The sequence below is a fragment of the Panthera tigris genome, chromosome C2 (assembly GCF_018350195.1).
Source record: "Panthera tigris isolate Pti1 chromosome C2, P.tigris_Pti1_mat1.1, whole genome shotgun sequence".
NCBI classification, from domain to species: Eukaryota; Metazoa; Chordata; class Mammalia; order Carnivora; family Felidae; genus Panthera; species Panthera tigris.
Window position 1 is genome coordinate 64,861,782 of NC_056668.1, and position 27,718 is coordinate 64,889,499.

Consider the following 27,718-nt stretch of genomic DNA (forward strand, 5'->3'; position numbering starts at 1 on the left):
CAAGTATCCCCCAAAAAGGCCTCCAATTCTTTCTTAGAATGTAATCTTCATTCAAAGGCAATGCCCTGCACTATGAACAGTCCTCTGTATGCACCTTCTTTTTCCCACTGCCACTGATCAGCTGGCTTTTCTCTTATAAGTTAATACTGTTGCCTCCTAGAGTCAGAATTTCCTGGACACTGAAAAGATCAAATAGAACATAATCCAAGGTATAAATTCAAATGGGACAGAAGCTGGGATGTCCAGCTAGATGTCTAGTGGATGTTTACTGCTTCTTCCTTTTTAACTTATAAACCTTTTCCCCTTTTAATCCAGAAAAAGTAAAAGGCCAGAGATCATGGCATTTGTCTTACTTTGATAAGGGAAGTCAAGGTAATTTAAGGAGGTGATATGTATGACAAATACAAAAAACAAAACAAAAACATTACATTACTACATCAAATGTCACTTAAGGATACACAATACAATATAATAAAGATACCACTAAACCAAACTATTACAAATAAATATTGTAAGATGAAACAAGTCTTAAATAATTGCCTACTTGTTTCAAGTAATACTAGACTCAACAAATTCCAGTGTAACTTCAAGCTGCTGAAGCTGGGATAATGGTATTTGACCTTAAAACTGCCTTTCAGAATACACTTCCAAAAGACAGGGACTATTATACTAGTAGTGATAATTACCATGTATCAATTTCCGTATGTGCTACACACTGTGCTAGGTGCTTACGCACAGAGAGGCCTCCTGATGCTTACCACTAAGTTTATGTTTGAAAAGAAATAAGTGGTACTTGCATAAAAGCGGGCATGGGATACGTCTGAAGGCACTGCCACGTTGTAAGGCCCCATGGCTCTATATAAACATCTGCTGTGTCGCACCAGCACCCCTTGAGGCCATATTGTATTTTCTGACCAACTAAGGGAGAAAGAAATGCAATGTTAGCATATTGGCAATAACAGCTAAGACAGTGTCTGGCAAGGGCAACTACATTTCTATGGAAGGGATTAAGTATTCAAGGCTTCATCTGCCTGAATTCTGAGAATACAGTAACTGCACAAACTGGAAAGAGTAGAAAGTTATTTATTATCATAACTTCACTGCTATAGAGTAGAGATGTTACAAAGTGATATAGTTAACTCAGTGTCAAGGGACTTAAGAGGCTTAGGAGAATGAGCCAAAATAAATGTGTAAGGCATCTATGAGCCAGAAAATCGAATGTAAGCAGATGGATGGTCATCTCAATCCCAAGTGAGCAAAATCTATGGATGGAAATGCTGGAGAAAACCAACAAGAAGAGAGAGCGGATGGTAGTAAGAGTAGTGGAAAATGAATATACTGTCGAATTAGCATGACATTTACTGCAGAATTACATCCCCAAAAGCTATAGAATATCAATTTGTCACATACTTCAAATGCCTCATATATGTGTGAAGCTATACAGAACACAGAGACACACAAGGTACTGACACACAGACTTTTCTTTTTACCACTTTCTTGGTTTATTTTTATAGAAGTTTCTCTAGGAAAAAGAAGTTATGGAAGAAGCTTCATTCTTTCCAGCACCAATGTAATGGAGTTGGGGTGGGGATGGGGATCTTCAGGTTAAGCTTTTTAAAAAATCTAAGTTAATTCATCTCTTGCTGATTTTGGAAATGTTAGTTTCCTAGGGTAAGAACTGGGACAGCATTTTAGATATGTTAAAAAAAAAAAAAAAAAAAAACGTCTAGCACCCTGAAGCTTTCCCAGTTCAGAAAATGTTCCATCAGCCTTACTCACACTTACCAGCATTAAAGTGATGATACACCTCATGGCCATGTGCCATCAGGAGCCTGAAGATGCACAGTACTAGTACTGTGGATTGTATTTTCAATTTTTATTGAAATCTGTCCTTTGCCCACAGTCGGGTTTCTTTTCAGCCTGGCCCAATCTCTTTCAGTTCCTGGGCTTGAAGGCCTGTGCTAATCTGTATCAGACATCAAGGCAGATAATTGAAGGGAGGACTCTGAGGGGGAGAGGGGAAGGGAAGGTCCCCTCAATCTGTCCCACTTAATTAGGAAAGAATTTCTAGATGATGAAATTTGTGAAATGTTCCAATTATAAAAGGGAAGAAGATGAAGATGGTCCAGGTCTGAGAGGAAGGTATGGTGAGGGCTCAGAAGTGAGAGAACCAAAGGGTTCCAAAGTTAGGCATTTTGGATCACAGGGACCATGCAGAGAAATGACTGATAAGGGAACACAATGAGAGAAATGCTTACAGAGAACTCAATTAGGGACAGTTTTCATTTAAATATGGGAAAAGCAGAGAGACATTCATTAGTGAGTTTAGAGGGAAAAAATAACAAAAAAAGGAAGCAAGGAAAATTACCAGAACAAATTTGCATTTATTAGAAAGAAAAGATGAGAGAAGCAAATTTTAGCTGCCGGTGTGTGAGATGATTAGCTAGCAACTATTTAGCTGTGGCAATGAAGATGAGAAGATGAATCTTACAGTCTTTCAAAGAGAATTAAAAATATATCATGACTCTGTGAATTTGGGCAAAGGGTTAAGACTGAAAGAAAACTCCAATATTACAGCTTGGGAAACAAATTACAAACTCTAGAGTGACTGGGCAGTTGAAAGGTAGGAGGCATTTAAGGAGGGTCTTGGGGGGTGGTGGTGGGAATGAGTTAATGTCCCCTGTGTTCAGTTTAGAGTGATGACAAGCATCCATGTTGACAGACAAACAAACAAAAAAAAACCTCAAATGTTCAAAGCCAAGAACAAGAATGACACACAAAGCAAGTAAACATGATCAGCAGCATGTAGAAAGGTGTGATATGGCTTTACCCTCAGGCTACTCACATGTGCTGTGGAGCATTGCTGTAGGACCCATGTTCGAGCTTCTGCCACTTGCCCAGGTGAGCAGCTGATTTATGTAGCAAATCACAGTATTTGGATGGCAGAAGTTGTGTGGTGAGCATGACAAAAGCATTGATCCACACCATAATGAGGTGTTCACATGACCAGCGCATGTCATAGTACTGGGTACTCTGGAAGAGATCAGAAGAGGGAGAAATGATCCATGCACTGGTAAGCAAGAAGGTAAGGATGGGTGCGTGTACATACGCCCTGCAGACAAATGCCACACTGAGTCACACATGCATTGGTTGTCCTGCTGTCCGTGCAGAAAGTTCAAGAGCAGAGTCCTCCAAAATCCTTCAACCTGACTTTCTGGCTGTATGAATTAGGGTTGGGAGGGAGAGGCAATTATATTTTAAGTGCTTTCTTTCTAGAAGAGGTGAGTGCTCTCTGTGAATGACCATCCGGCTGCAGATGTGCTTCTCAAAGGGTAAAGAAAGGGCACTAAAATGTCCCAAAAGATTTTGGGCCCAAGTGACATCCAGACCATTTTTCTTTTCTACTGAAGTAAATTGAAGTTTAGATAAAGGTTAGATTAAGTTCAAGGAAACTCCTGATTAACCATGTTAAGATCAACTACAATAGGCTGAAACCTCAGTCCTCTTAAACTACTACATACTGATTCTATTATAAACACAAGTTTTATTCTCCCCAGAAACTGAAAAAAAAAAAAAAAAAAAACTTTAAAAAAGAAAGAAAAAAAGAGGGGACCACCACGGGTGCATCACATATATGGAAATACCTATCCGCCAACCAGGAGCGGTATTAGTGCACTCCAGATGCAGCCGAACTCCACCAATCCAGGCTGCCAAAGGGGAGACAGAGAAAAGGGGGATTAAATAAGAAATACCCAGTTTATGTCATTCACACACAAATCCAGGAGGCATACAAAAGTAACCACTTACCTTCACAAAACACAGGGGTAGAAATGCGACATAGTAGGCACTGAAGAGGGAGTTGAAGAGAACTTCCTTGATTCTGTGGTTGAAATCGGCTTTCAGACACTCTACTTCATTGCGAATGAGGTCTGGAGATAGGGGGCAGCTGTGGGTGGGGATGGGCGTGGCATTATTAAACTGTTCTTTTAGGGACTCCAGCAGTAAGGAGAGAAAGTCTTTGGATTTGGCCAAGCCACCCACAGTTGAGGCACTCTCTTCTACCGCCTGGTGCTGAACCATGTAGTTATAGTCTGTGAGAAGAAGATGAGCTCTACTATCTTGGTGGAAACAGCAGAGAGGAACATAAACACCAAACCTGTAGAAAAAGGTAAATATGAAAAAAGGACCACAGATGCCCCTAAGATCAAATCTGATAACTATGTTAGTAAAATAGTCATGATTCACCAGTGTGAATGTAACAGGGACTTTGCTGTGGTAAATTCATTACTGGGGAAGTCCTTTAATTTCTTCCCATAAAGGCAATATACATTCATTGTAGAATAACAGAAGACTACAGAAAATCACGACAAAATAGAAAACACCTAAAAAATAATCGGTTTTATAATTTTTACAACTGGGTGCACAGACTTCATGCTTGCTTTTTTTATATGTTAAGCCTCATACAGCAAAAACTTTTGTATATATATATTTTTAAGTTTATTTATTTATTAGCATGTGAGCAGGGGAGGGGCAGAGAGAGAAAGGGCGAGAGAAAGAATCCCAAGCAGGCTCCACGCCAATGCAGGACTTGAACACATGAACCATGAAAAGAAATTACCTGAGCCAAAATCAGATTTAGTGATTTAGTGACTTAGCCACCCAGATGCCCCTGTATCTTGTTTTAACTGAGTGGGTGATTATATGTGAGTGTATATTTTGAGCATTTTTCCAAGTAATTAATATTTTTTCCACAACAATTTTTAAAGATACTATAGTGTTCTCATACAGATGTACCATAATTTACCTATTTCTTGTTGGAAACTTAGGCTGTTTCTTATTTTGCATTACCATAAATATCAATATATGGATAAGCACTTTCCTACATGATCTTTGTTTACCTCTGTTAATTTTTTTTTCTTTTTTTAATGTTTACTTATTTTTGAGAGAGAGAGAGCGAGCACGAGAGCAGGAGAGGGGCAGAGAGAGAGGGAGACACAGAAACTGAAGCACACTCCAAGCTCTGAGCTATCAGCACAGAGCCTGATGTGGGGCTCGAACTCAAAAACCACGAGATCATGACCTGAGCTGAAGTCAGATGCTCAACCGACTGAGCCACCCAGGTGCCAAATTGCAGACTGTTCACTTAAAACTACCCCCACTTTTTTTAAATGTTTATTTATTTTTGAGAGAGAGAGAGAGAGACAGAGTGCGAGCAGGAGAGGAGCAGAGAGAGAGAGGCAGACAGAATTTCAAGCGGACTCCAGGCTCTGAGCTGTCAGCACAGAGCCCGATGTGGGGCTCGAACTCATGAACCATGAGATCATGACCTGAGCCAAAGTCAAACACTTAACTGACTGAGCCACCCAGGCACCCCTCAAACTTCCCCTTCTTAGTGAGGGGCTCCCTGCCTCCTGACTATATCACCCATCCTGATCCTACAGGCACTCCTAGGTCCCCTTGCCTGGTTATTTTTCTTCACAGATCTTTCTACTCCATCTATTTTACATGTGTATTAGGTTTTTTATTTGTTATTTTTTCGCTTGGTCTATCTCCCTCACTACAATGTAAGTTCCGTGAACCGGAGATTTTGGTCTGCTTAATTCACTACTATATCCTTGATGTGTAGAAAAGTGACTGAAATATACTAGGAACTCAGTAAGTATCTAATGGATTAATGAAAAAAAATTCTATAAATACAATAAATAAATCTCTACAAGTAGAGTAACTTGATTAAAGGCCTGAATATTTTGAGACTTTTCATAACTTCTTATAGTTATTTCACCCTTGGCTCTTTAAAACTTTAAAAAATTCTTTCCCAAGTCTTTATTAAGTAACGTCCACATTGTGACTTATGCATTGTAAATAAAATGCTCTATTTGCTGGCATAAGTTCAGATATGGAAAATAGCAAATAAAAAGATATCCTATTTAGTTATGTATTTTATAAAAAATTAACAAATTCACCTGTTCATAGTTTTCTACAGTGGGAAAAAAAATGAGCTTGTTACTAAGTAAGAAGATGGTTAACAAGTCCGGGATCCACTGTGTATATGCCCTGTGGGAAGGAATAAATGCAGAAGTAACAGAACTCACACGTGCAAAACTGTGAAGGCCAGAGAAGCCTGTAAGTTCAATACTGCCGAAACAAACTGCACATGTAAAGATGGGATAAGAGGCTAGGGTGCAAGGCAGACTGCAGTGATGGCCCCATTTCTTAACCCTTCTTTGTAGTCTCACCACATAGCCCTCTGTGTGTGAAGTGATCCTGCCCTATACCCACAATGGGCTCAACAATGTGATCTGTTCTGGCCCAAGGAATGTCAGTAGACATGCTGTGATCAGAAGCTTGAAATGGATCTGATCAATTTCATGTATTCAAGTCTAGCCTGCCAGAGCATGAAGAGACCCATGGAGCAAAACTGAGTTGTCCTAGTTACTTAAACTGACAGCCAGTCAATCCAACAAATGTGACTAAACATAGCTAAGATCAGGTAAGCTTCCAGACTTCGGATGACCCCAACTCATGCATGATCAATATGTACTGTGGTATGCTACCATGGTTTTGCAGTTGTTTGTTACAGCATTATATGGCAATAGGTAACTGATCCAGGGTAGAATGAGAGAAACTCATAGAATGAGAGAAAGGTAACATCAAAAGCTTAGACTATGAAGGGCTCTCTGTAAGGTAAAGGGGGTAAAGGAAATGATTTATTAAAGAATTTTAAAGAAGGTTAGTAACATGATTCAACTTTCATTTTGAAAATCATTATAGCTACAGTGAAAAATGGAAAGGAGGAGGGCAAGAATGGATTACCAGAAGACCAAATGGAGGTTTAGAATATAATAGCAGAGGTTACAGGGAGCAGTGGACAGATTCTTTTTTTTTTTAATTTTTAATTTTTTAAAAATTTTATTATTATTTTTAAAATATAATTTATTGTCAAGTTGGCTAACATACAGTGTGCTCTTCATTTTAGGGGTAGATTCCTGTGATTCATTGCTTACATACAACACCCAGTGCTCATCCCAACAAGTGCCCTCCTCAATGCCTATCATCCATTTTCCCCTCTCCCCCATCCCCCTGGATAGATTTAAAATAAATGTAAGAGCTAAAACTGTTAGTCATTGGACTAACTTACCCTAAACTGAGAAACTAGCTGAGAATCATATTTAAAAAAAACAAAAAAAAAGGCAGAAAAGAGTCCCTTTCTTTTTTAATCTATGAATAAACAAGAAAATAAGATGTGATTATTGCCATTATCTAGTATTTTATATTTAGCATACTTAATTTTTAAATTGAAGTTAAATAAAAGATTATACAACTTTTAAAAATTGAAGAAAGTAAATATATTTAAATATAAACTGTTTAAATTACACACTTATTTCACTCTGTTGCAGGAGTGTGGAGAGCCTTCAAAAATTAATAAGCTTCTTTCTATTCCTAAAAAGTTTGCTAGCCATTTTGATATGGTAATCCTTTTAAACTTAGCCAAAATATTCCTTGATATATCCATAATTAGCCTTTCAAATCAAATAGGTTTAACCTTCTAATGGATTCAGAGGTACCTGGGTGACTCAGTTGGTTAAGCATCTGACTTCGGCTTAGGTCATGATCTCACAGTTTGTAGGTTCGAGCCCATCTGGCTCTGTGCTGACAGCTCAGAACCTGGAGCATGCTTCAGATTCTGTGTCTTCCTCTCTCTCTGCCCCTCCCCCACTTGTGCTCTCTCTCTCTCTCTCTCAAAAATAAACAAACATTAAAAAAAAAAAAAACAATGGGGCACCTGAGTGGCTCAGTCGGTTGACCATCTGACTTCGGCTCAGGTCATGATCTCCTGGTTTTTGGGTCTGAGCCCCGTGTCAGGCTCTGTGCTGACAGCTCAGAGCCTACAGCCTACTTCAGATTCTGTGTCTCCTTCTCTCTCTCTGTCCCTCCCCTGCTCATGCTCTTTCTCAAAAATAAACTTAAAAAAAAAAAATTAAAAAAAACAAAAAAACCTTCTAATGGATTCAACCAGCTGTTGTTGATAAATAGAGTAATGAAATCATTTCAGTTGAAGCAGCTGAAATATTAATCTAGAAATAAAGAAACAACTGATGTAAAATATTATACCTTATAAGAAATATGAGTCATGCAAAATGTTTGTAACATAGAAAATTCATTTTACAGGCAAAAAGCTTAATACTAATAAACTGAGTTGATGACTGCCTTAATTAAACAGTATAATCAGGCCTACCATAGTATACCAATAGACTTCCTATCATCCCTGTTCATACAATCTTTGATTATATCTTGATTTTATGCTACGTAACTGTTAAATTCATGCTTACGCTTCAGTACCATAAATGGTTATATAAAACAATGATTCTCAAACTTGAGCAAGCGTCAGAATCATCTGGAGGGCTTGTTAAAAGACAAATTGCTGGGTCCTACTTTCCGAAGTTTCTGTTTCAGAAGATTTGGGGCAGATTCTGAGAATTTCTATTTCTAAAAACTTTCCAGCTGATGCTAATGCTGCTGGTTCTGGAAACCACACTTTGAGAACTACTGATTACAGAGTAATGGTGCAGACAAGAGCTCTGAAATCAAAAAGGCCAGAGTCTTTCTCACTAACTGTCTGACCACGGATAAGTTTATTTTAGACTCTTAATCTGTCTTTACCTGTGGCAAACCCTGCTGTCTGCCAACAGCCACTGTGCTCCTGTTCTTCCACTGCAATAGAATTTTTAGATCAGATACAGCTGCAAATTTCCAAAGTCCTTTACAATCTATCCTGCTAGGGAGTGTGGAGTAAAAAAGATAGCAGGAGCTTAGGTCCCAACACCATGGAGCTAGCTGCCACAGCTATCCAATATGATTTACACACATACTGTACAGAAATAAACGTCTAACTTTTTAAAGCCCCGAATACTTTGCATCCGTTATGGCGACTACACTGCCTCCTGAGTTATGGTATGATTTCATGAGGTGATGTTTATAAACACCTAGCCTAGCACTTAGCACAGAACAGCTCAAAGAATGACAGCTATCCATTAACATCCAATGAAGAAAGTATTGGCCCAAGGCATAGAAGTTAAACTATGCAAAACAGTTTAAAAAGCCAACATGTACAGTAAGTTGCAACTATACATTGATCAGAATGGCTAAAATTTTAAAAACACCAGGGATGCCTGGGTGGCTTAGTTGGTTGGGTGTACAACTCTTGACTTTGACTCACGTCATGATCTCACGGTTACTGGGATCAAGCCATGCATCTAGCTCCATGCTAACAGCATGAAGCCTGCTTGGGATTCTCTCTCTTTCTCTCTGCCCCTCCCTTGCTCACGCACACGTGAATGCTCTCTCTCACTCAAAATAAATAAATGAACTTTAAAAACAGAAAACATCAAATGCTAACAAACGTGTGGTGCAACTAGAATTCTTATAGAATTGGTGGGGGGTAAAAGGATACGACGTCTTTGTGAAGAGGTCTGGTAGATTCTTATAAAACTAAACATACTCCTACCTTATGGCCTAGCAAGGCCTCTCTTAGATATTTCTCTCAAGAGAATGAAAACATTTCTTCACAAAAAGACTTGTGTAAGAATGTACCTAACAGTTTTATTCTTAGTAATATCCCCAAACTGGAAACAATCCAAATATTCAATAGTAGGAGAATAAACAAACTGTAGTATATTCATACAATGAAGTGTTACTGATATATGTAACCACATGGATAAATCTCAAAAACAATATGCTGAGAGAAGCTTTACACAAAAGTGTATATCCAGTATAATTCCATTTATATGAAATTCTAGAACAGGCAAACTAATCTATGGTGGAAAAAAAATTAAAACAGTGATTACCTCTGGGAAGTGGTTGGTGGTGTTTGGAAAGAGGCATGAAGGAACCTCTAGAATAATGGTCATGTACTATATTGGGACACAGATCTGACTTATAAGTGTATGCATTTATCAAAACTCAGCAAATGTACACAAGATTTGTGAATTTTATGTATTAATTTTACCTCAAAAGAAAAACTGTAAACAAATATCAAACTCTAGTGACTGATATGCATAGGCTGACATATTTTGGAAGAAGTGAACTGAGGTCTGCAACTTAACTTTGAAATGCGTCAAAAACAAGGTGGACTGATAGATGGACAGAGGAATGTTGGACAGTTATGTGTTATGCAATGATAGTAAAACATTAATGGGTGAAATTTAGATGCGGTTGCACAGGTGTTTGCTGAAAAATTCTTTCAATCTCACGTGTTTAAAATTTCCACAGGGCGCCTGGGTGGTTCAGTCAGTTAAGCGTCCGACTTTGGCTCAGGTCATGATCTCGCAGTTCGTGAGTTTGAGCCCCACATCTGGCTCTGTGGTGACAGCTCAGAGCCTGGAGCCTGCTTTGGATTCTGTGTCTCCCTCTCTCTCTGCCCCTCCCCAGCTCATGCTCTGTCTCTCTCTCAAAAATAAACAAACATTAAAAAAATTTTTTTTTAAGTTTCCATAATAAAATGCTGGTCAAAAAAGGTAAGTCTATAGGGCATGAGTACAGCATATTTGTTACATGAACCCAAATATCAAAGTACTTTGACCAAAAGAGTAAGACTGGTTGAGCCAGTCCATTCAACTAACACTACCCATCATTTGTGTCAATACAGGCTGTACCAGGTCCCTTTATTTGGTGAAGAGAGCCAATTAAAATATTCTCCACTGGTAGAATAGCATACCTCTCAAGTTTCTTGGGACAGTCCTGGTTTAAGCCTATTGCTCCAATTGTGTCCTAGTGTAGAAAATAAATTATATGGTCACCCTATCCACTCATCTTTCCAATTTTCTAAACTTTTGGTTTATATTCGAAGAATTTCCTTTTCCTCACTTTTATACTACTGTTTGCTTGACCCAAATTATTTCTTTAAAAACTTACTAATACAATGGTAAAACTGGAGTACTCACGGGTAGCCAAGGAAAAGGAGATTGAGCACTGAATGGCTTCGGAAGAGATTGACGAGGGTCCAACAAAGTACCCATCCACATAAAGTAAGTAGCACCAAACGAGCTGATATCAGAACCATGTAGTGAATCATAGATGCCGCACCCGCCTTAGTGGCCTGGAAGTTTGGAACCACCAAAAGGAACATTTTATAAATGGCCTTATTCAAAAGCAATATGACTCAAGTAAGGAATTAGTAGATTTAGTGGAAATCTGTGACCAAAAAAAGGAGGCGGGGGTGGTGGGAGAAAAACTGTCTCATCCCACTTACCTTCCTCATTTTTAAAGATTCAGACCTCTTCAGGAAATTTCTTGGTTCTTTAAGTTCTTATGACATTGTCTAATTTGTTTACATTAGGGCTTCTCAAAGTATGAGAGCCACATTCATCAGAGTTACTTGGGCTACTTACTGAACTTGCAAATTCCTATTGCCTTTCCTTACAGATAGAGAACAAAGCTGTAAGTGAAGGAACCTGTATTTTAATAATCTACCAGGTGATTTTTATGTACATAAAGATATTGAACCATTAATTTATCTGACTTCAGATTAAACTGTAATGACCTCAACAGGAGTAACAACATTTCCATTTTTCTTGCAATCTTCCCCCCAATCTATTTGCTGAATTAATGTGTAATAAATTACTGAAGATTCAGAAAATAATCAGACCTTCTCTGACAAATCCCTATGTAAATAAAACTTTCTTTTTTTGACTTTTGCAAACATGGAAATAATGTACAATCACTTCCACTTCTTTATATCACAGCTATTCAAATATTTGTTCTTAATCTCACATTTTAAAAACTGATTAAATACAGTAAGAAAGCGTACTTATCTAAACATGAAGTTTTACAATGTTATTTTCTTTTACAATGAACTAGTAAGAAGAGAATGAGCAAAATGCAGGGGAAAATGGTAGATTCCTACAACCTCAAAACAGCAGTGTCAGAATACAGAAAGAAGAAAAAAATTATGTGGGGTCAATAGCAATGGGAGGGAATAAAGAGACTTTCAGGTCCTTCATATATCCGTTTCTTAGTTTACCCAACATACTACATAGCATATATAATATACATGCAATATATAATATTTATATAGTTACTTATAAATGCAAAGAAGCAGGTGAATTAATACCCTAAGCCTCAAACTATGGAGAAGGTTCAAACTGTTCTCAGTCACAGCAGGGCAAATAATTGTGTATTACTACCCTGATATATACCTCATGCCAATGTACCTCATGTGTCAAAGCTGCTGGAATTATGCCATTGCCTCCATTTTCAAAATTTAAAGGCTGTTTCTGACCAATGTCACCAGAGTAGCAGAGCTTGGATGTATTTATCATTTTTGCCTTATTCCAAAGTCCAAGCTCTTAACCACTATGTTATGTATGACAGATACTGTATCAGGCCCTAGGGACACAGTAATAACCAAGACAAATAAGACTTCTGTCTTTATGAGGCTGCCGAAATAAAAGACAATTGATATTTACACAAAATAATTATTTTTATAATTGTGGTATAAGTGCTACAGGAAAAGAGTAGGCTGTTAAGGAGAGCAAATAACAAGAGACCCCTAATCATTGGGAAAGCTTTCTGAGGAAGTGATATTTCAGCTGAGATCTAAAGAATAAGCAAAAACAAGCCAGGTAAAGAGTAGAAAAATATTCCTAATATTATGTTAATTGAGAAGTACAGTATATATACAAATAAAGATTAGGAAATATACAAAAATATGGTCTTCTCAATAATGAGGTTGTAAGTTACCATTTTTTCCTGCTTTATATTTTAGTGTTTTCCAATTTTTTTCAGTAAAATATGCTATTTTCCTATTTACAAAAATAATTTTTTAAAAAGGGAGTTGCCTCAGGTTGGTAGAAGAATAGCTGAATAACTTTTTGGTCTTGTGGAGCAAATAGAGAAGTAGAATTGGCCTGGAGGTGAATGAACAGTCTTATCTAGTTGGGAGGTATTCCTCCGAGAATAGTATTTAGCTTTCTGAATTAATTACCTCCAGCCTCTCCTTAAAAATGGTCTTTCTCAAGGTAGGGATACTTTCTGATTTAAGCAAAAAAAAAAAAGAAAAGAAAAAAGAATGTAAACATTTTAATGGAAGGAAGGAGAGATGATGGTTCTTATCTAATTTAGCTTTTTTTAAGGAAAAGAATCACTATACAGCTCTTATTTTTAATTTCTGAATAGGTAATATAGTCAGTGCTCAAAATACAAAATGTGTAATAGTGTTTGTAGTGAAATTTCCCTCCTAATGGTCTTGTTCCCAGACATAACTAGGCAGTCCATTATTAGTTCGTATGTCCTTCTACAGATAATTTATTCATATATAAGCAGGTGTATTTTGTTCCTTCCACCTGCCTTATTTTAAACACTGTTCTGTACTTTGTTTTTTTCACTTAATATCTTAGTAGTCAGTACATTTTCATCTTTTTAATGGCTGTGTGCTATTCCATTATGTACATATCCCACAACTACCTAAACATTCTTTAATTCTTTCTCATGGGCTTTAACTTACAGATTTAAGTCTTTGACCAGAAATCTTTTTAAATTTAAGTATTTTGATCTCTGTAAGAATTGCAGGTTTCTTTAGAAAACAGCTAAACACTTTCCAACTAAGATCATGCAAAAATTGTTAAGCTACTGTTAAGCCATTAGCAAAAGAAACAACAGAATAGGTCAAGTTATAGCCCTTGGAGCTCCAAGGTAGAAACCTCAGTCATGAAGGAATTTACACATTAGCTGGACATACTAATTTGGCATAAACAAGTACCATTTCTAAGTAATTGAAGAGATGAAACAAAATCCTGCCAGTTTTCACAGATAAAAGCATAAAACTCCACTGAGTTCCTCTAAAGAAAGAACAGATTTTAATATATCCAAAGGCAAGCATCTATTTTCATGATCTAAATAACGAACCTGGGAGAAAAGGTTTTAGACAGGCTTTCCCGCTGTGAAAAAACAGGGAATCCTACTTTTGGTTCATTTCAAATGCCTTTCAGGTTATGACTTAACATCTGCACTTACTCTGTGCTCACAAGAAATAAGGTTCCTGAAAATTAGAGCTTATAGACACAAAGACAAAACATTCATGTTTTGGAAGGAAAAAAGTTGACTCTCAGTTATCTGTAATTATAGTAACTATTTACTTAAAACTATACATTAAATTATAAACTCCAAAATTAAAATTCTTAGTCACTTTAGCTAAGATTTTTTGTTTTTGTTTTCATAATCATTTATAGGGCATAAGATAACAAAATCTTAAGAGAACACATTTTACCTCCTTCACTGGAGTTTACAAATATATTAAAGAATAATTACCAATGGCCATTTATATCAACAACATGTAATTTAAAAAAGACATTAACGTCCCAAGTCTTTCCTCTATTGCCCATTAAGATTCTAATCTTTAATATTAGTCTTATGCAAATTTGGATGTTGTCATTTTAAAATTCCAAGTTTTAATAAACTCAAACAAGTATCTCTTGCTAGCAACTCCACAAATGGTATATAACTTCAAGTAAATGTTACCTAAAACAAAGTTTTAGATGCAACTGTTCATTTATATATAACTCTTCGTATCAATAGTTATTTAAAATTCATCCTATTCTTACTATAACTACTAAAATAAGAAAGATTATATTGAAGAAGTTGGAAACTATAAACAAGCTCCTATCAAACTAATGAGATTTATAACCGTTCTCTTGAACACAGGACACTGAATTTTAAACATATTGTAGGAAAACCTTTTAAAAATAACTAGCACAACTCATGTGGAAGTAAAGAAATTAATTTGTAATTGTAGTCAATTATATTTGGACACGTCACATATTCAGCTTGAATCCATCTTAGTAACTAATCTAGCTCCAAGTGATAAAATATAGTGTTCTAGAGCTGTTACCTCTGAGATGAGGGCCCATACAAGCCTCCTTGCAAGCATCACTGTGATGAATGCTGCCAGGTGGTAATCAATGAGATGAAAATTCTGTTAAGAGAAACAAATCACTGCATCAGAAAGAAATATGTGTATCTGGCTGCAAATATTACACCAAAATGTTTGCCCCCTCAAAAGATCTTCCTTACATCACCTTACATATACAGACCACAAGAATTTAAAAGCTCTTGAAGAGACTACCTACCTTCTATTTCTCCTTTCATGAAAAACTGCTTTAACTTTACAAACACTATTTTAAACTATCTGGAATGTATTCCTCTCCTTTCTTTGAAAGTTTACTGTGTTGAAAGGAAAAGACTATAGCTTTGAGTTAAAAAGTGATAACCTGCAGAATTAGAGCAAGAATAATTTATTTAAAATGCCATATTTATAAGTGTCAAATGTAATGGATGAGATGGAACTCTTAGCGTTCAGGAGTTAATATTTTTGGTCTCTCTATGCAAGCTTATGTTAATCTAATTGGGCATCTACTAACCTAAACTCCCTCCTGGCTGATATATCAATTATATTCACTTTGGTCTTTCTCTTTAACTTGATTTAACAACGTGTCCTCTATTTGATCTCTTCTTCCTAAGAAATGACAGCATTATCTAGATGTTGCATATGGTTCCTTCTAATTCTAAGCCTATATAAATAATAAGCAAAATGAAAAATCATTAGCAACAAACAAAACTGGGATGTATTTTCATCTTGATGGTCAAAAGGTCAATAGCTTTCCACAGTCCTTCTTCAAAAGCTGAATTTCTTAATTCAGTCAGTAAATATGTTCTGGGCACCCACAATGTGCTCCAAGTACTCTTCTTGATACTGACGATACACTGCTGAAGAATGACAGACAAGGTTCCTGCTCTCCTGGATCTTACTTTTTATTGTGCTGTGAGAGGCAAAGATAGCAGAGATTACTAGTTGTCTCTTCTGCCATCATAGTCAAATTTAAGTGGGCACTGACTCCTAGCTAACTACAGGTTTATTTCCATGCCTCCCTTGCAAAAACTACTTATAGCTAAGGGATGTGAACGAAGTGATATATATAACTTCCAAGCCATGCCCTTAAAGGAAAGAGCTGTCTTTCTCCTTTCCTCCTTCCTGCTGGCCATATGTGCTGACAGGAGTCAGAGTAGCTATCTTGGACTATGATTTGGAAGAAGCATGTTGGAGCTGGCAGAGCAATAGAAACAAAGAGGTGCCACACTGGCATATCACCTACTTAATTTTTTTTTTTAATTTATTTTGAGAAAGAGAGCATGAGAGATCATAAGCAGGGGAGGGGCAGAGAGAGAGAGAGAGAGAGAGAGAGAGAGAGAATCCCAAGTAGGCTCTGCTCTGTCAGTGCAGAGCCCAATGTGGGGCTTGATCCCACAAACTGTGAGATTGTAACCTGAGCCAAAACCAAGAGCTGACGCTCTACTGACTGAACCCCCAGATGCCCCTCACCTGCTTAATTCTTATTTCATAAGGAAATAAAGTTCTATTCTGCTTTAGCCACCCTGTTACAGCAGCTAAAGCCATATCTTTCATAAATTTGTTTAAGTATAAGGGCAATGACAAGCTAACAAGCAAAAGCATTTTAGACAGTTATAACTGCTCCCAAGAAATAAGACCGTGATAAATAATAACTGGGATGAGAGGTGCAGAGTCAACTTAAATTGTTGGTTAGGGAGGACATCTCTGAGACTGTGGCATTTGGATTGGGAGCTGAATGACAAAAAAGCATCACCCACGACAAGAGCTGACAGCAGAGAGCACCAGGAAGAGGGAAAAGCAATCACAGAAGCCCTAAGACAGGAATATATATGCCTGATGGGTCTGAAAATCAGCAAGAGGGCTGGAATGAGGTAATGAGCAACAAAAGATTGAGTTTACATATATTATTTAAAAAAATTTTTTTAATGTTTATTTTTTTTGAGGGACAGAGAGACAGAGTGTGAGCAGGCAAGGGGCAGAGAGAGAGAGGGAGACACAGAATCTGAAGCAGGCTCCAGGCTCTGCACTGTCAGCATAGAGCCTGATGCTGGGCTTGAACTCACAGTTGGAACTCACGAACTGTGAGATCATGACTCGAGCTGAAGTCGGACGCTCAACCGACTGAGCCACCCAGGTCCCCCATATTTAAAAGAAATTTTTTAACGTTTGAGAGAGAGAGACAGAACGTGAGTGGGAGAGGGGCAGAGAGAGATGGAAACTCAGAATCTGAAGCAGGATCCAGGCTCTGAGCCATCAGCACAGAGCGCGACACAGGGCCCGAACCTACAAGTCATATGATCATGACCTGAGCCGAAGCTGGATGTCCAGCCAACTGGGCCACCCAGGCGCCCCTTAGCTTTTTTTTTTTTTTTTTAAACATTTATTTATTTTTGAGAGAGAGAGCACACACACAGGCACAGAGAGAGGGAGAGAGAATCCCAAGCAGGCTCTGCACTGTAAGCGCAGAGCCGGACACAGGGCTTGATCCCATGAACCTTGAGATTACAACCTGAGCCAAAATCAGAGTTGGACATCTAACCGACTGAGCCACCCAGGTACCCCTATACCCTCTTAGCTTTGAGACTCCTTCTTGCTCACCCCACTCCTCCAAAATAATGCAAACAAATTTACTACAACCCCTACCTAATGTTTGAGGGTCTTATTTATGGTCTTATTTATGGACTATCACCAGTCCATCTAAGACATTTTTGTATCAAAAGATTTAAGTGCCTAATGTATCATATTGTTAAGCAAATTTTGTTATATTCTGAATCACCAAAAACTGGTAATCCTGTAAACCAGAATATCTGATTAATCACCCTTCACTCCTGACTATTCTGAATAGTTTACTATGCTACTTCTAGCTTTTATGTTTCTTAGGGTTAAAATTTACTCATCTAATGTCTTGATAGCTAGAACAATACTTTACTTATTCAGGGGGTCTACATTTTCTTTTAGATAATTATTAAGATTTTGAAATGGAAAAAGAAAAACTTAATATATAAGTCTGACAAATTTCTGAGTCAGACACACATAATAAAAAAAGACCACTAGTTGAGATCTAAGTCCCTTCTAGAGCATCCCAGTCACATAGCCATCTGCTATGTTTGAATACCTTCAGTCACAGGAAGTAACTAGGTCTCTGGAGCCCATTCATCTTTGAACAGCTCACTGATTCAGGCCCCTTTCAGATGGATGGACTAAAATCTTACTTGCTGTTCTACAGATGTTATTCTTTGCGTCACAAGTGAACTTTAAGTTTTGTGTGAGCTAGGACCATATATGGCAGATAAGTGAGCCAATCCACAGAATAACCTGCTTTAAGTGTGCTTTCCTCTACTGCACAGACCAGAAAGCTAAAAACTACATTTCCAGACTTTCTTACAACTGAAGTTCTAGATTTGACTTAGTTTCTGCCAACCATAAGCATTACATAAAATCTGAATTCAGAACTGAGTGAAATGGGGCAGGGTAAAAGGCATTCATTTTTGTTGTTATGAGTCAGAGCAAAAGAAGCATAATTCTGGACTCAGCAGCTATAGTAGTGGCTTCCTGATTATGACAGGAGCACTGGCTCCCTTTGTTGCAAGGCAACATTTGTAGGGGACTTTTAAAAGAACTCTTGCCAGAAACATTTGACTGAGAGAAGAGTTCTTTGATCAGCTTATGAATTTAAAACTGAGAAGTTTCCATGGAATGGCAAAGTGAAAACTGAATAATGAACTACCCAGCAAGTACTTATGGAGTAAATACAGAATAAATACAAAAAGTAAAGCATAGCATTGAGTGAGCACTCATTCTGTCACTACTGTGATTTTGAGCCAGCTTTGCAATCTTTAGATCTCATATTTCTCATTTATAAAATGGGAACCAAACAGTAGTACCTGTTTTTAGAAGGAGTAAATAAGGTAATACTTGCAAAGAATAGTAAGCAATGAATGTTTGTCAATGTCATCGTTAAGATAGTGAGGAATTTACTTAAAGAGCTACATAGCTGGAAGAAGCCTTAAAGATCATCTAATCCAACCTCTTCATTTTACAACAACATGGCCAAAGAAGGGTAAAGTACAGTTCCTGCACTCAATAAATTCATAATCCAGGAGAAAAGGCTATTAAAAAAAAAAAAAAAGCACACAATTTGGCACTGAATCATTACAAGTTTTTTTTTTGGTTTGGTTTTTTTTTTTGTTTTTGGAATAACACAAGCAGGAAAGTTTTTTTCCAACGTTTTTTGTTTTTTTTTTTTTTTTTTTTTATTTATTTTTGGGACAGAGAGAGACAGAGCATGAACGGGGGAGGGGCAGAGAGAGAGGGAGACACAGAGTCGGAAACAGGCTCCAGGCTCCGAGCCATCAGCCCAGAGCCTGACGCGGGGCTCGAACTCACGGACCGCGAGATCGTGACCTGGCTGAAGTCGGACGCTTAACCGACTGCGCCACCCAGGCGCCCCAGGAAAGTTTATTAAAACACAAAGTACACTCTTGATATGTAAGAGCAAGTGAGCTCACGAGAGCTGTGCCAAATCGGTACAATTCTTAAACAAACCAAAATTCTCTTACTTGGTATTAAGTAGGTGTATCATCAATATGCAAAGAAATTTTTTTTTAATATTTATTTATTTTTGAGAGAGACAGACAGACAGACAGACAGACAGGAGAGAAGAGAGGAGACATAGAACCCGAAGCAGGCTCCAGGCTCTGAGCTATCAGCGAAGAGCCCAACATAGGGCTTAAACCCATGAACCAGGAGATAATGACCTGAGTCGAACTTGGATGATTAACCAACCGAGCTACCCAGGTGACCCGAAAATTCTTTTTTTTAAAGTTTACTTATTTTGAGAGACAGCGAGGATGAGTGGGGAAGGAGTAAAGAGAGAAAGACGGGGGGGGGGGGGGGGGGGGAGGAGAGGGAGAGGAAGGGGGGGGGAGGAGAGAGAGAGAGAGAGAGAGAGAATCAATCCCAAGCAGGGCTTCAGTGTGGAGCCTCATGCAGGGCTCAAATTCACAAACCATGAGATTATGACCTAAGTTGAAACCAAGAGTCAGTCATTTAACCAACTGAGCCACCCAGAGTCCCCGGAAAGAAAATTCTTAATAGTTAATTCCAGGAACAACCAAATGATACAAGTTTTGTTTTGTTTTGTTTAATGTTTATTCCCTTCCCATATCATTTTGAAGATTTTGGTCCACATTTGAGTCCTATGTTTACCAGGCCAAGGAAGTTTGCTAATCTTGATAAGTCCCAGATACATAAACTACCCAGCACAATAGTCTTCTTTCTCCTAGAGTGTATCTCCACTACCCACCCAAATCTGCCACTGCCAACCACTTACCTATCAAGTAACCTGAGCACCCTTACTTGTTACTTTATATACCCATCTATGGAGAACCTTCTCTGCACTGAGATTGTCCCAGCTCTCCTAGAGAAATGGAAAGATCACAGAAGAAACCTACAATATATTCTGACATACTTCAGCAAAGATAGTCTTTGTCTCCATTTTATTTTTGTAACAGAGCCCAATTTTATTCACCATAACAATAAAACCTATGCAAGGATTATAGTTTCTAGCCTCCTTGCAGTTAGGAGTGGAAGCATGTGACAATGATGTGAGCCTGGCCCACAAGAAACTCTCCTTCATACTTCCCTATGCTCTTTCCCCTTTCTGGCTGACAGAGATGGACCACAGCCACCTTGGAAGCCACATACTGGAAGACAGAAGAGTCTCCATCTGGGTCCCTTGACTGACCACATGGAAGCATGCTAATCCTGTGAACCAAAACAACTGCCTCAGATATTACATGTTTGAAGCATTATACAATTTTAGGTTTATCTGTTATAGAAGCAGCCATTATCCTAAAATAGCCATTAAAAAGATAAATTTCCTAGAATTTAATCATATTGGCACTTTAAATATCCAACAAATTTAAGACAGTGTAAAGAAAGCTAAGTATCAAAACTCTTCCTTGATATTATTGTAACGAATTATTTAAATGTTTTTTGTATTTTCATTTATATTTCATTTATATTTTTACTTTGTCTGGTCAAGGACCAAAGACAGATATTTATATTTTAACAATCTTATGAGATTAGTTTTTAAAGTAATCTGTGGTTTAACAGAAAAACATTTTATTGAAAGAAAAATTATTAAGACAAGTAATTTGTACACATAGGCTTTCCACTAGTTTCTTGGTTAAGTCACATAAAGTCCTATTAAGACTTACCAGTGAAGTACAAGAAGCAGGATGATTGTAAGGATACCACCACACTGTTTTGTAGATATTGATGTATTGGATGAACAGAGCAACCAGCAGGTAGATGAAAAAGAGAAATTCAAAGAGCAGGCTCCCATCCACAGGCAAATCAGGAATTTGGCAATGACGAACAGGACCTGGGGTGATTAAGGCTGTGATAGGTGGGACCGGAAGGCCAATAGCACTACCATTCCTGAAAAAGAAAACTACGGTTAACTCAAATGGTGACAGCTTTCAGAGTTATAGAGCATAAAAGGACCCTGCTTCCTTCCCCATTAACCTTTTAGCTGTTGGCCTTCCCCCAAACTCTCTCCTAGGATGTCCTACTTGTCTCTCCCTCTATGCACACTCTCTCAGTGATCTAACATGTGGCCACAGCTTCCATGATCTCCAATGTGCTGAAAACTAAAATTTTTCCCCATAGAGCTCACCGCTGAGTTTCAGACCCATGTTATCATGCTATCTACTGGACATTGCTGTGTTCTTCCTCCTATAGTCTTGATCCTAGTTCATGGCCCACTCAGTAGCTGCCAAAATCAGAAACTTGGGAGTCATATTAGAACTTTCCTCTGCCTCTCCATACCTAATCACTCTCTAAATCTTATATATTCTACTTTATAAAACTTTTTCTACACTGTACCCTCCTCTCTAAACCCAATACCTTAGTTCAAGCAGTTACCATTTTTTACCTAAACTATTGAAGTAATCTCCTTAAAATTAACTCTATCAAATTCTCCAACCTGCCTTCAGAGATCTTTCTAAAGTGAAATTGATAGTGTTACTGTCTTACCTAAAACTCTTTAATGGCTCTCTACTGCCAACAGGATAATATCCAGAAATTTTCAGTATGTCCTATGAGGCTCTCTGCTTAACAGATTAGCCTCATCTCTTATCACGCCTCCATATGCAACCTATAGAATACCCATGCTATTTGCTATCTGTGAACATACATGCTATTCTTTTGTACATGCTATTCCTTTCACCAGCAATACCATTCCAAACCACCTTCCTTAACCTCTCACTTACACATTTACTGACAAAATGCTTCAAGACTTTTTTTTTTAAATTTTTTTAAATGTTTATTTATTTTTGAGATGGAGAGAGACAAAGCATGAGCAGGGGAGGGGCAGAGAGGGAGACACAGAATCTGAAGCAGGCTCCAGGCTCTGAGCTGTTAGCACAGAGCCTGACATGGGGCTAAAACCCACAAACCATGAGATCATAAAACGGGGCTCGAACTCATCAACTGCGAGATCATGACCTAAGCCGAAGTCAGAGGTCAACCGACTGAGCTACCCAGGCGCCCCCTTTAGGACTTTCTTTAAATGATCAAGTATATCCTCCGTGAAGCTTACTATGACTCACTCAGTCAAAACCAATTCACCTCACCTCTGTGCCACCATTATACCTAAATTATGCCTTTATTATTGTACTTTCCATTACTGTTACATTATTTTTGTATACATCTATGCTTTGTCTATTAAATCATAATCTTAAGAACAGAGACTGTACTTTTCCTAGTTCACTGCACATATATACCTTTATGTTGAGAAGACAGCAGACTAATATATAGTCACAAAAGAGGTATCTTTTAAAACACAAATTAAAATATGGAGATTTTAATCCCCATCTTCTTGCTGTTCTTTCCTTCCAGATTTTTTATAGGTCAGAAATAGCTGGGCTATCTAAAATGATAAGATGGGGCCGAGGGGGGGCGCGGTAAGGAATAAACTTTTCAATTGTTTATATGCCTGGGAATAGTTACAGAGATTTAAGGTCTACTTTTGTTTACACACCAAGGAAAAGAGGCTCGGTTCAGATATTTCCAAAGAATATTCTAGAGAGGGAACAATATCAGCATTGCCGTTCTACTCTAAGATTTCCAAATATAGAATTGTAGCATTAGTATGTGACATTTACAGTACTTTAAGTGACTCATGGGAATATGAACTCTGCTCATTCTCAACAGTTAAGAATACCATGGCAGAATCTCAGAAGAGCTAGAAGGGAAGAACAGGAATGGGGGGAGGGTAGGTAAAAACTGTAAAAGTTTCTTCCTCTCATTCCCAGAGCATACTCCAATAGAACAAGCTTACCAATGAGTAGGTTGTGAATTACCAGTAGGTCTCATAACCTTACCTGCTCAATCATAAACCCATAATTATCATACCATAGCCCTCCGGTGTGTTATGGGACATGGGCCACTGCACAAGAGGTGCACTCACACAGAATAAAATGTGAAAGGTGCGCAATTGTACAAGTTGGTAGACTTGAATGAAGGGGATTAATGCCAACAGCCAAGCCATTCCCTCTCCCCAGTTAATAATCAATGAGATAAGGAAATAAATTCTGATGAGAAGTTCCAAGGTTAAGAGCCTCTACTCTGGAACATGCTGAAAATTCTTATTCTTCTTCAGTCAAAAATACATGAAAGGAGAAAGCATGCTAAATTATTTGCTATTATTTAAAGGTTAAAAAGGTTCTGACAGTTTTTCCCAAGTAAAGAAGACAAATGTGCTTCTGCAGTTAACAAATTCAGTAAAATGCTGGGCTTCAAGAAATATTCAAAACAAAGTGCAGAAGATCTACACTTGTGATATTCTATACAGCCTTGGCTATTATACTTCAAAAAACAAAGAGACAAAGGTCAAATAAAGTGATGTAGAGCATCTGAGGGGAAAAAGAGTTTTATTCTAATTTGAAAACTTAAGAGGAGGTAAGATCAAAGTTCTTAAAAAAAGGCAGCTAAAATAAACAGACTTTGTCTATACATCTCAAAAAATTAGTCAGAGTAATAAAATAATAATAGTATTATTAAATAATAGTATTATAAACAGTATTATTAAATAATAATAAAAGTATTATTTTTCTAACAGGATATAAAAATAGATGCGAAAAAAGCAAAATAACACAAATGTCTGAGATACACTGTGGGTAGTCCTAGTCTAAACAGACCAGCTGTAGTCTTTGAGAAAGTAACTTTATATTCTTGAGCCTCAGTTTCTTCACCTGTAATACAAGAGTTAGAATAGAATTCTTTAAAGAATTATTTTCAATGTTAACATAGAATATTCTCTTTCAAATTATGCTACAGGTCCCTAAATCATGCCCAGGCTTGAGGTTCACTAGGAAAATTCAAAGGGCTTGGCATATAGTTATGTTCACAGCTAAGATTTATTACAACAAAAGGATACAAATCAAAATCAGCAGAGGGAATAGGTACATGGGGTAAAGTTTGGAGGAAACAAGGTGCAAACTTCCAAGAGTCCTTTTCAGTGGAGTCATTTAGGACCCACTTAAATCCTTGACCAACTACCTGTGACAACACATGTGAAATGCTGTCTATCAGGAAGGCTCATTAGAGACTTAACACCCAAGGTTTTTACCAAGGTTTTAGCTAGGCATATGGATACAGCAAGAAAGATTCCAAGGAATAAAGAAGAATTAGAAGGGATGGAGAAAGCAGTGATCATTTGGACATAACAAAGTATAAGCAAGGATAAAACAAAGAAAAAAAATCACTCTTAGTCTTTCTCAAATAAGATTCTCCTTCAACTAAAAAGCTCTCCAGGAAACTCAGAAATTCACAGCATATCCTTCTTCTTTAGAAGGCAATCATTGAAGCACTTTTCCTATGAACAAAAATTCCTGCTCCCCATAAGAAAAAAGGAGGACAGGGAACTACAGAATTCAACCTTTACTTTTTTTTAACGTTCATTTTTAAGAGAGAGAGAGACAGAGAGAGAGAGAGAGAGAGAGAGAGAGAGAGAGAGAGAAAGAGCACGTGCACAAGTAGGGGAGGGGCAGAGAGAGAGGGATGGAGACACAGTAGGGCTCTGCGCTATTGCAGAGCCTGATGTGGGGCTCGAACTCATGAACCATGAGATCATGAGATCATGATCTGAGCTGAAGTCTAATGCTTAACCAACTGAGCTACCCAAGTGCCCCTGGATTTCAATCTTGATTGTGTCACCCAACTAGCTCCTTGACATTCTCAAGTTTAACTTAACCAATCAGGCCACAAACACCTACCAAATACGGGCAAATGTTCTCTTCTCCAGCTGACCTGTATCTTGCAGAATCAAATATATCATCCAAAATTATATCACACTTAAGCAATTATCTATTAGTACTCTACAGACACTCCAGAAGTGAGTTCTCTAGTCTGGATTCTGTCTTACTTTGTACACATTCTTCCTAAAACTATTTTCTAGGCCACCTACCACTGCTATTATCCATATTTCTTATAATCCTTTCTAGGTGGTATGTAATAACTTATTCTAGGCTGCTTCTTTCCCATCAAGAAACAAATACAGAACCACCTTCCAAAATAACCTCTCTAGGTAAAAGTGTCACAACATAATTCAATAATAGTTTTAGTGATTTTTCAAGCCATAAAAAGTGCCAGGAAGAGAGAAGTGCACAAAAAACATCAGGAAGGCTGAAAAGGCAACAAGAGTCCAGATTGCTAGTAATACTGAAAACTAGAATCCAAGCAAGAGAAAACTCTATTTAGAAAGGAAGCAGAAATTACATGACAAAAGTTATCTTGATCAAACACTTGATAAAGTAAAAGCCATCTCTTTCCACTGCTATATGACTGAAACTCCTCATGAAGTGAGTTACCCTGGATAAGATTAGAAATAATCCATCCTAACTTCTGAAAATTAGGAACAAAGATAAATTTCCATTAAAAAGGCCAAACTCTTTACTCTCATACAACATAAGTCTTACAATGTTTGGGTTACAATTGATAGTTTATTCATTTCAAATAATTTTTTGAAGAAAATAATTTGTAAGATCCTTGATAGAATATAACTTACAGTTTTAGAATTTCACATTAACTGTCAGTTTTAATTTGTCCTCCCCTGTCCAAAAAAAGAATGTTAGTAAGTAGTTAAACAACCACATTTGTCTTATACTTTAAATTCACTTCTCCCTTCTTTTAATGGCTAAAAAAGGTGATGACTAGAATTTGAATTATCAGCTGTAAGAACAGGACTACTTTCACTTTGTGGGCCCCATATCACAACTTTCCACTCCAAAGTACTCTGAAATACTGATCTTTCAATCTTCAAGGGCAGGATTGCTACAAATAATCTTGATAAGCAAATTATCATAATAGCATGATGACTGCTGTCATACTGATCATAGGATATTACAAATTATGCATAGTCTTATTTCTTCTTTACCTGTTTCTCAGGCCTGTTCCATTGCCACAGCCCCCACCAACCAAAGTCTGTAAAGAAGGTAAAGCTGTACGGCTTAGCTGCTGCCGACTAGGGCCCCTCCTTCCACCGGGCATGTCCGGGAACCAATCTGCTTCCAGTGCCACCTGTAGTTGCAATCCAGGTTAATGGCTGTCAACCTGTTTCAACTCTGAACAAAAGAAAAGACATTTAAACATCAGTTTACTATTTTTTTTAAATTTTTTTTAACCTTTATTTATTTTTGAGACAGAGAGAGACAGAGCATGAATGGGGGAGGGTCAGAGAGAGGGAGACACAGAATCTGAAACAGGCTCCAGGCTCTGAGCTGTCAGCACAGAGCCCGACCCCACGCGGGGCTCGAACTCACGGACCGCAAGATCATGACCTGAGCCGAAGTTGGCGGCTTAACCGACTGAGCCACCCAGGCGCCCCTCAGTTTACTATTTTTAAACTAGTCAAGGTAACAAAACAACCAGAAAAACTGAATGAGTAGGCCTTGTAAAACTAGATTTTCAAATAAATGCTCCCCCAGGGTCTATTACCTACTTTACTTTGATGAAAGGACTACGCAAACTCTAATGGGTCAGAAGCCTAAGTTGTGATCTAAGCTCTGGTCAGCATTAGGCAGGTCACAATTTGTGTCTTTTGTCAGCTGACTTGTGTCATATGAAAAATATTACAATCAGGTAGAAGTTAACAAGAAACACCTAACAAACACATTTCCAATTCAATATTACAGATATTTCACAGTGAACTACCTGAAATACAGGAGAATCACCACTGTCCAAAATGTTGTGTTTTGTTATCAAGGGATCTGGGTTCTGAGATCAGATGTGCCACATATTATCTGACTGTAACTGAGTCACTTTACCTCTGAGTTTGTTTCTTCAAAAGTGTTCCTTGTCCTACAGAGGTGATTGTCAGGACCGACAAAGATGGATGAAAGTACACCAGTTGGCCTTTTAAGTCTTTAAAAGAATTGTTCAAGTTGTAACTCCATATGTTAGAGTGTAAATATTAGAAAGAGCTATAGTGGATGGCCACTATACTGGTGTGAAATCATTTAAAAATTACTGAAACTGCAGGATTAAAAGGCAAATAACAGATAAAGACCGCCCCCCCCAATCGAAAAGAAACTGTATCTTGATCAATTTACGGCAAAAACATGGCTCTGCCAATACGTACACCAAAATCTACTTCCTAAATAATACAACTTAAAAACGACATCCTGGAAAAAACCCTTGTTTTCAAACGTTACTGCAGATTGATCCGATGTTCCTTATTCCTAACAGCCTTCGGCGGTAGACTAAGAAACCCCAGGTAAGACAAAACATTCAAACCGCTAGATGTAGGGA

At 37.8% G+C, this 27,718-nt stretch overlaps 1 protein-coding gene across 2 annotated transcripts in view; it reads right to left on the reverse strand.

The window, feature by feature from the left end:
* Window positions 1–27,718, reverse strand: part of TMEM39A (transmembrane protein 39A) — a 30,767-nt gene that overhangs the window by 2,517 nt on the left and 532 nt on the right. For both annotated transcript variants that reach the window (XM_007098364.3, XM_042999150.1), the window contains exons 2-8: window positions 26,346–26,532; window positions 21,124–21,346; window positions 14,885–14,968; window positions 10,941–11,095; window positions 3,808–4,156; window positions 2,846–3,033; window positions 798–918 (exon numbers count right to left, since the gene is read on the reverse strand). In XM_007098364.3, the coding sequence (XP_007098426.1) occupies window positions 798–918; window positions 2,846–3,033; window positions 3,808–4,156; window positions 10,941–11,095; window positions 14,885–14,968; window positions 21,124–21,346; window positions 26,346–26,458 (1,233 nt within the window). In that variant the 5' untranslated portion in view covers window positions 26,459–26,532. The remainder of the gene's footprint in view (window positions 1–797; window positions 919–2,845; window positions 3,034–3,807; window positions 4,157–10,940; window positions 11,096–14,884; window positions 14,969–21,123; window positions 21,347–26,345; window positions 26,533–27,718) is intronic.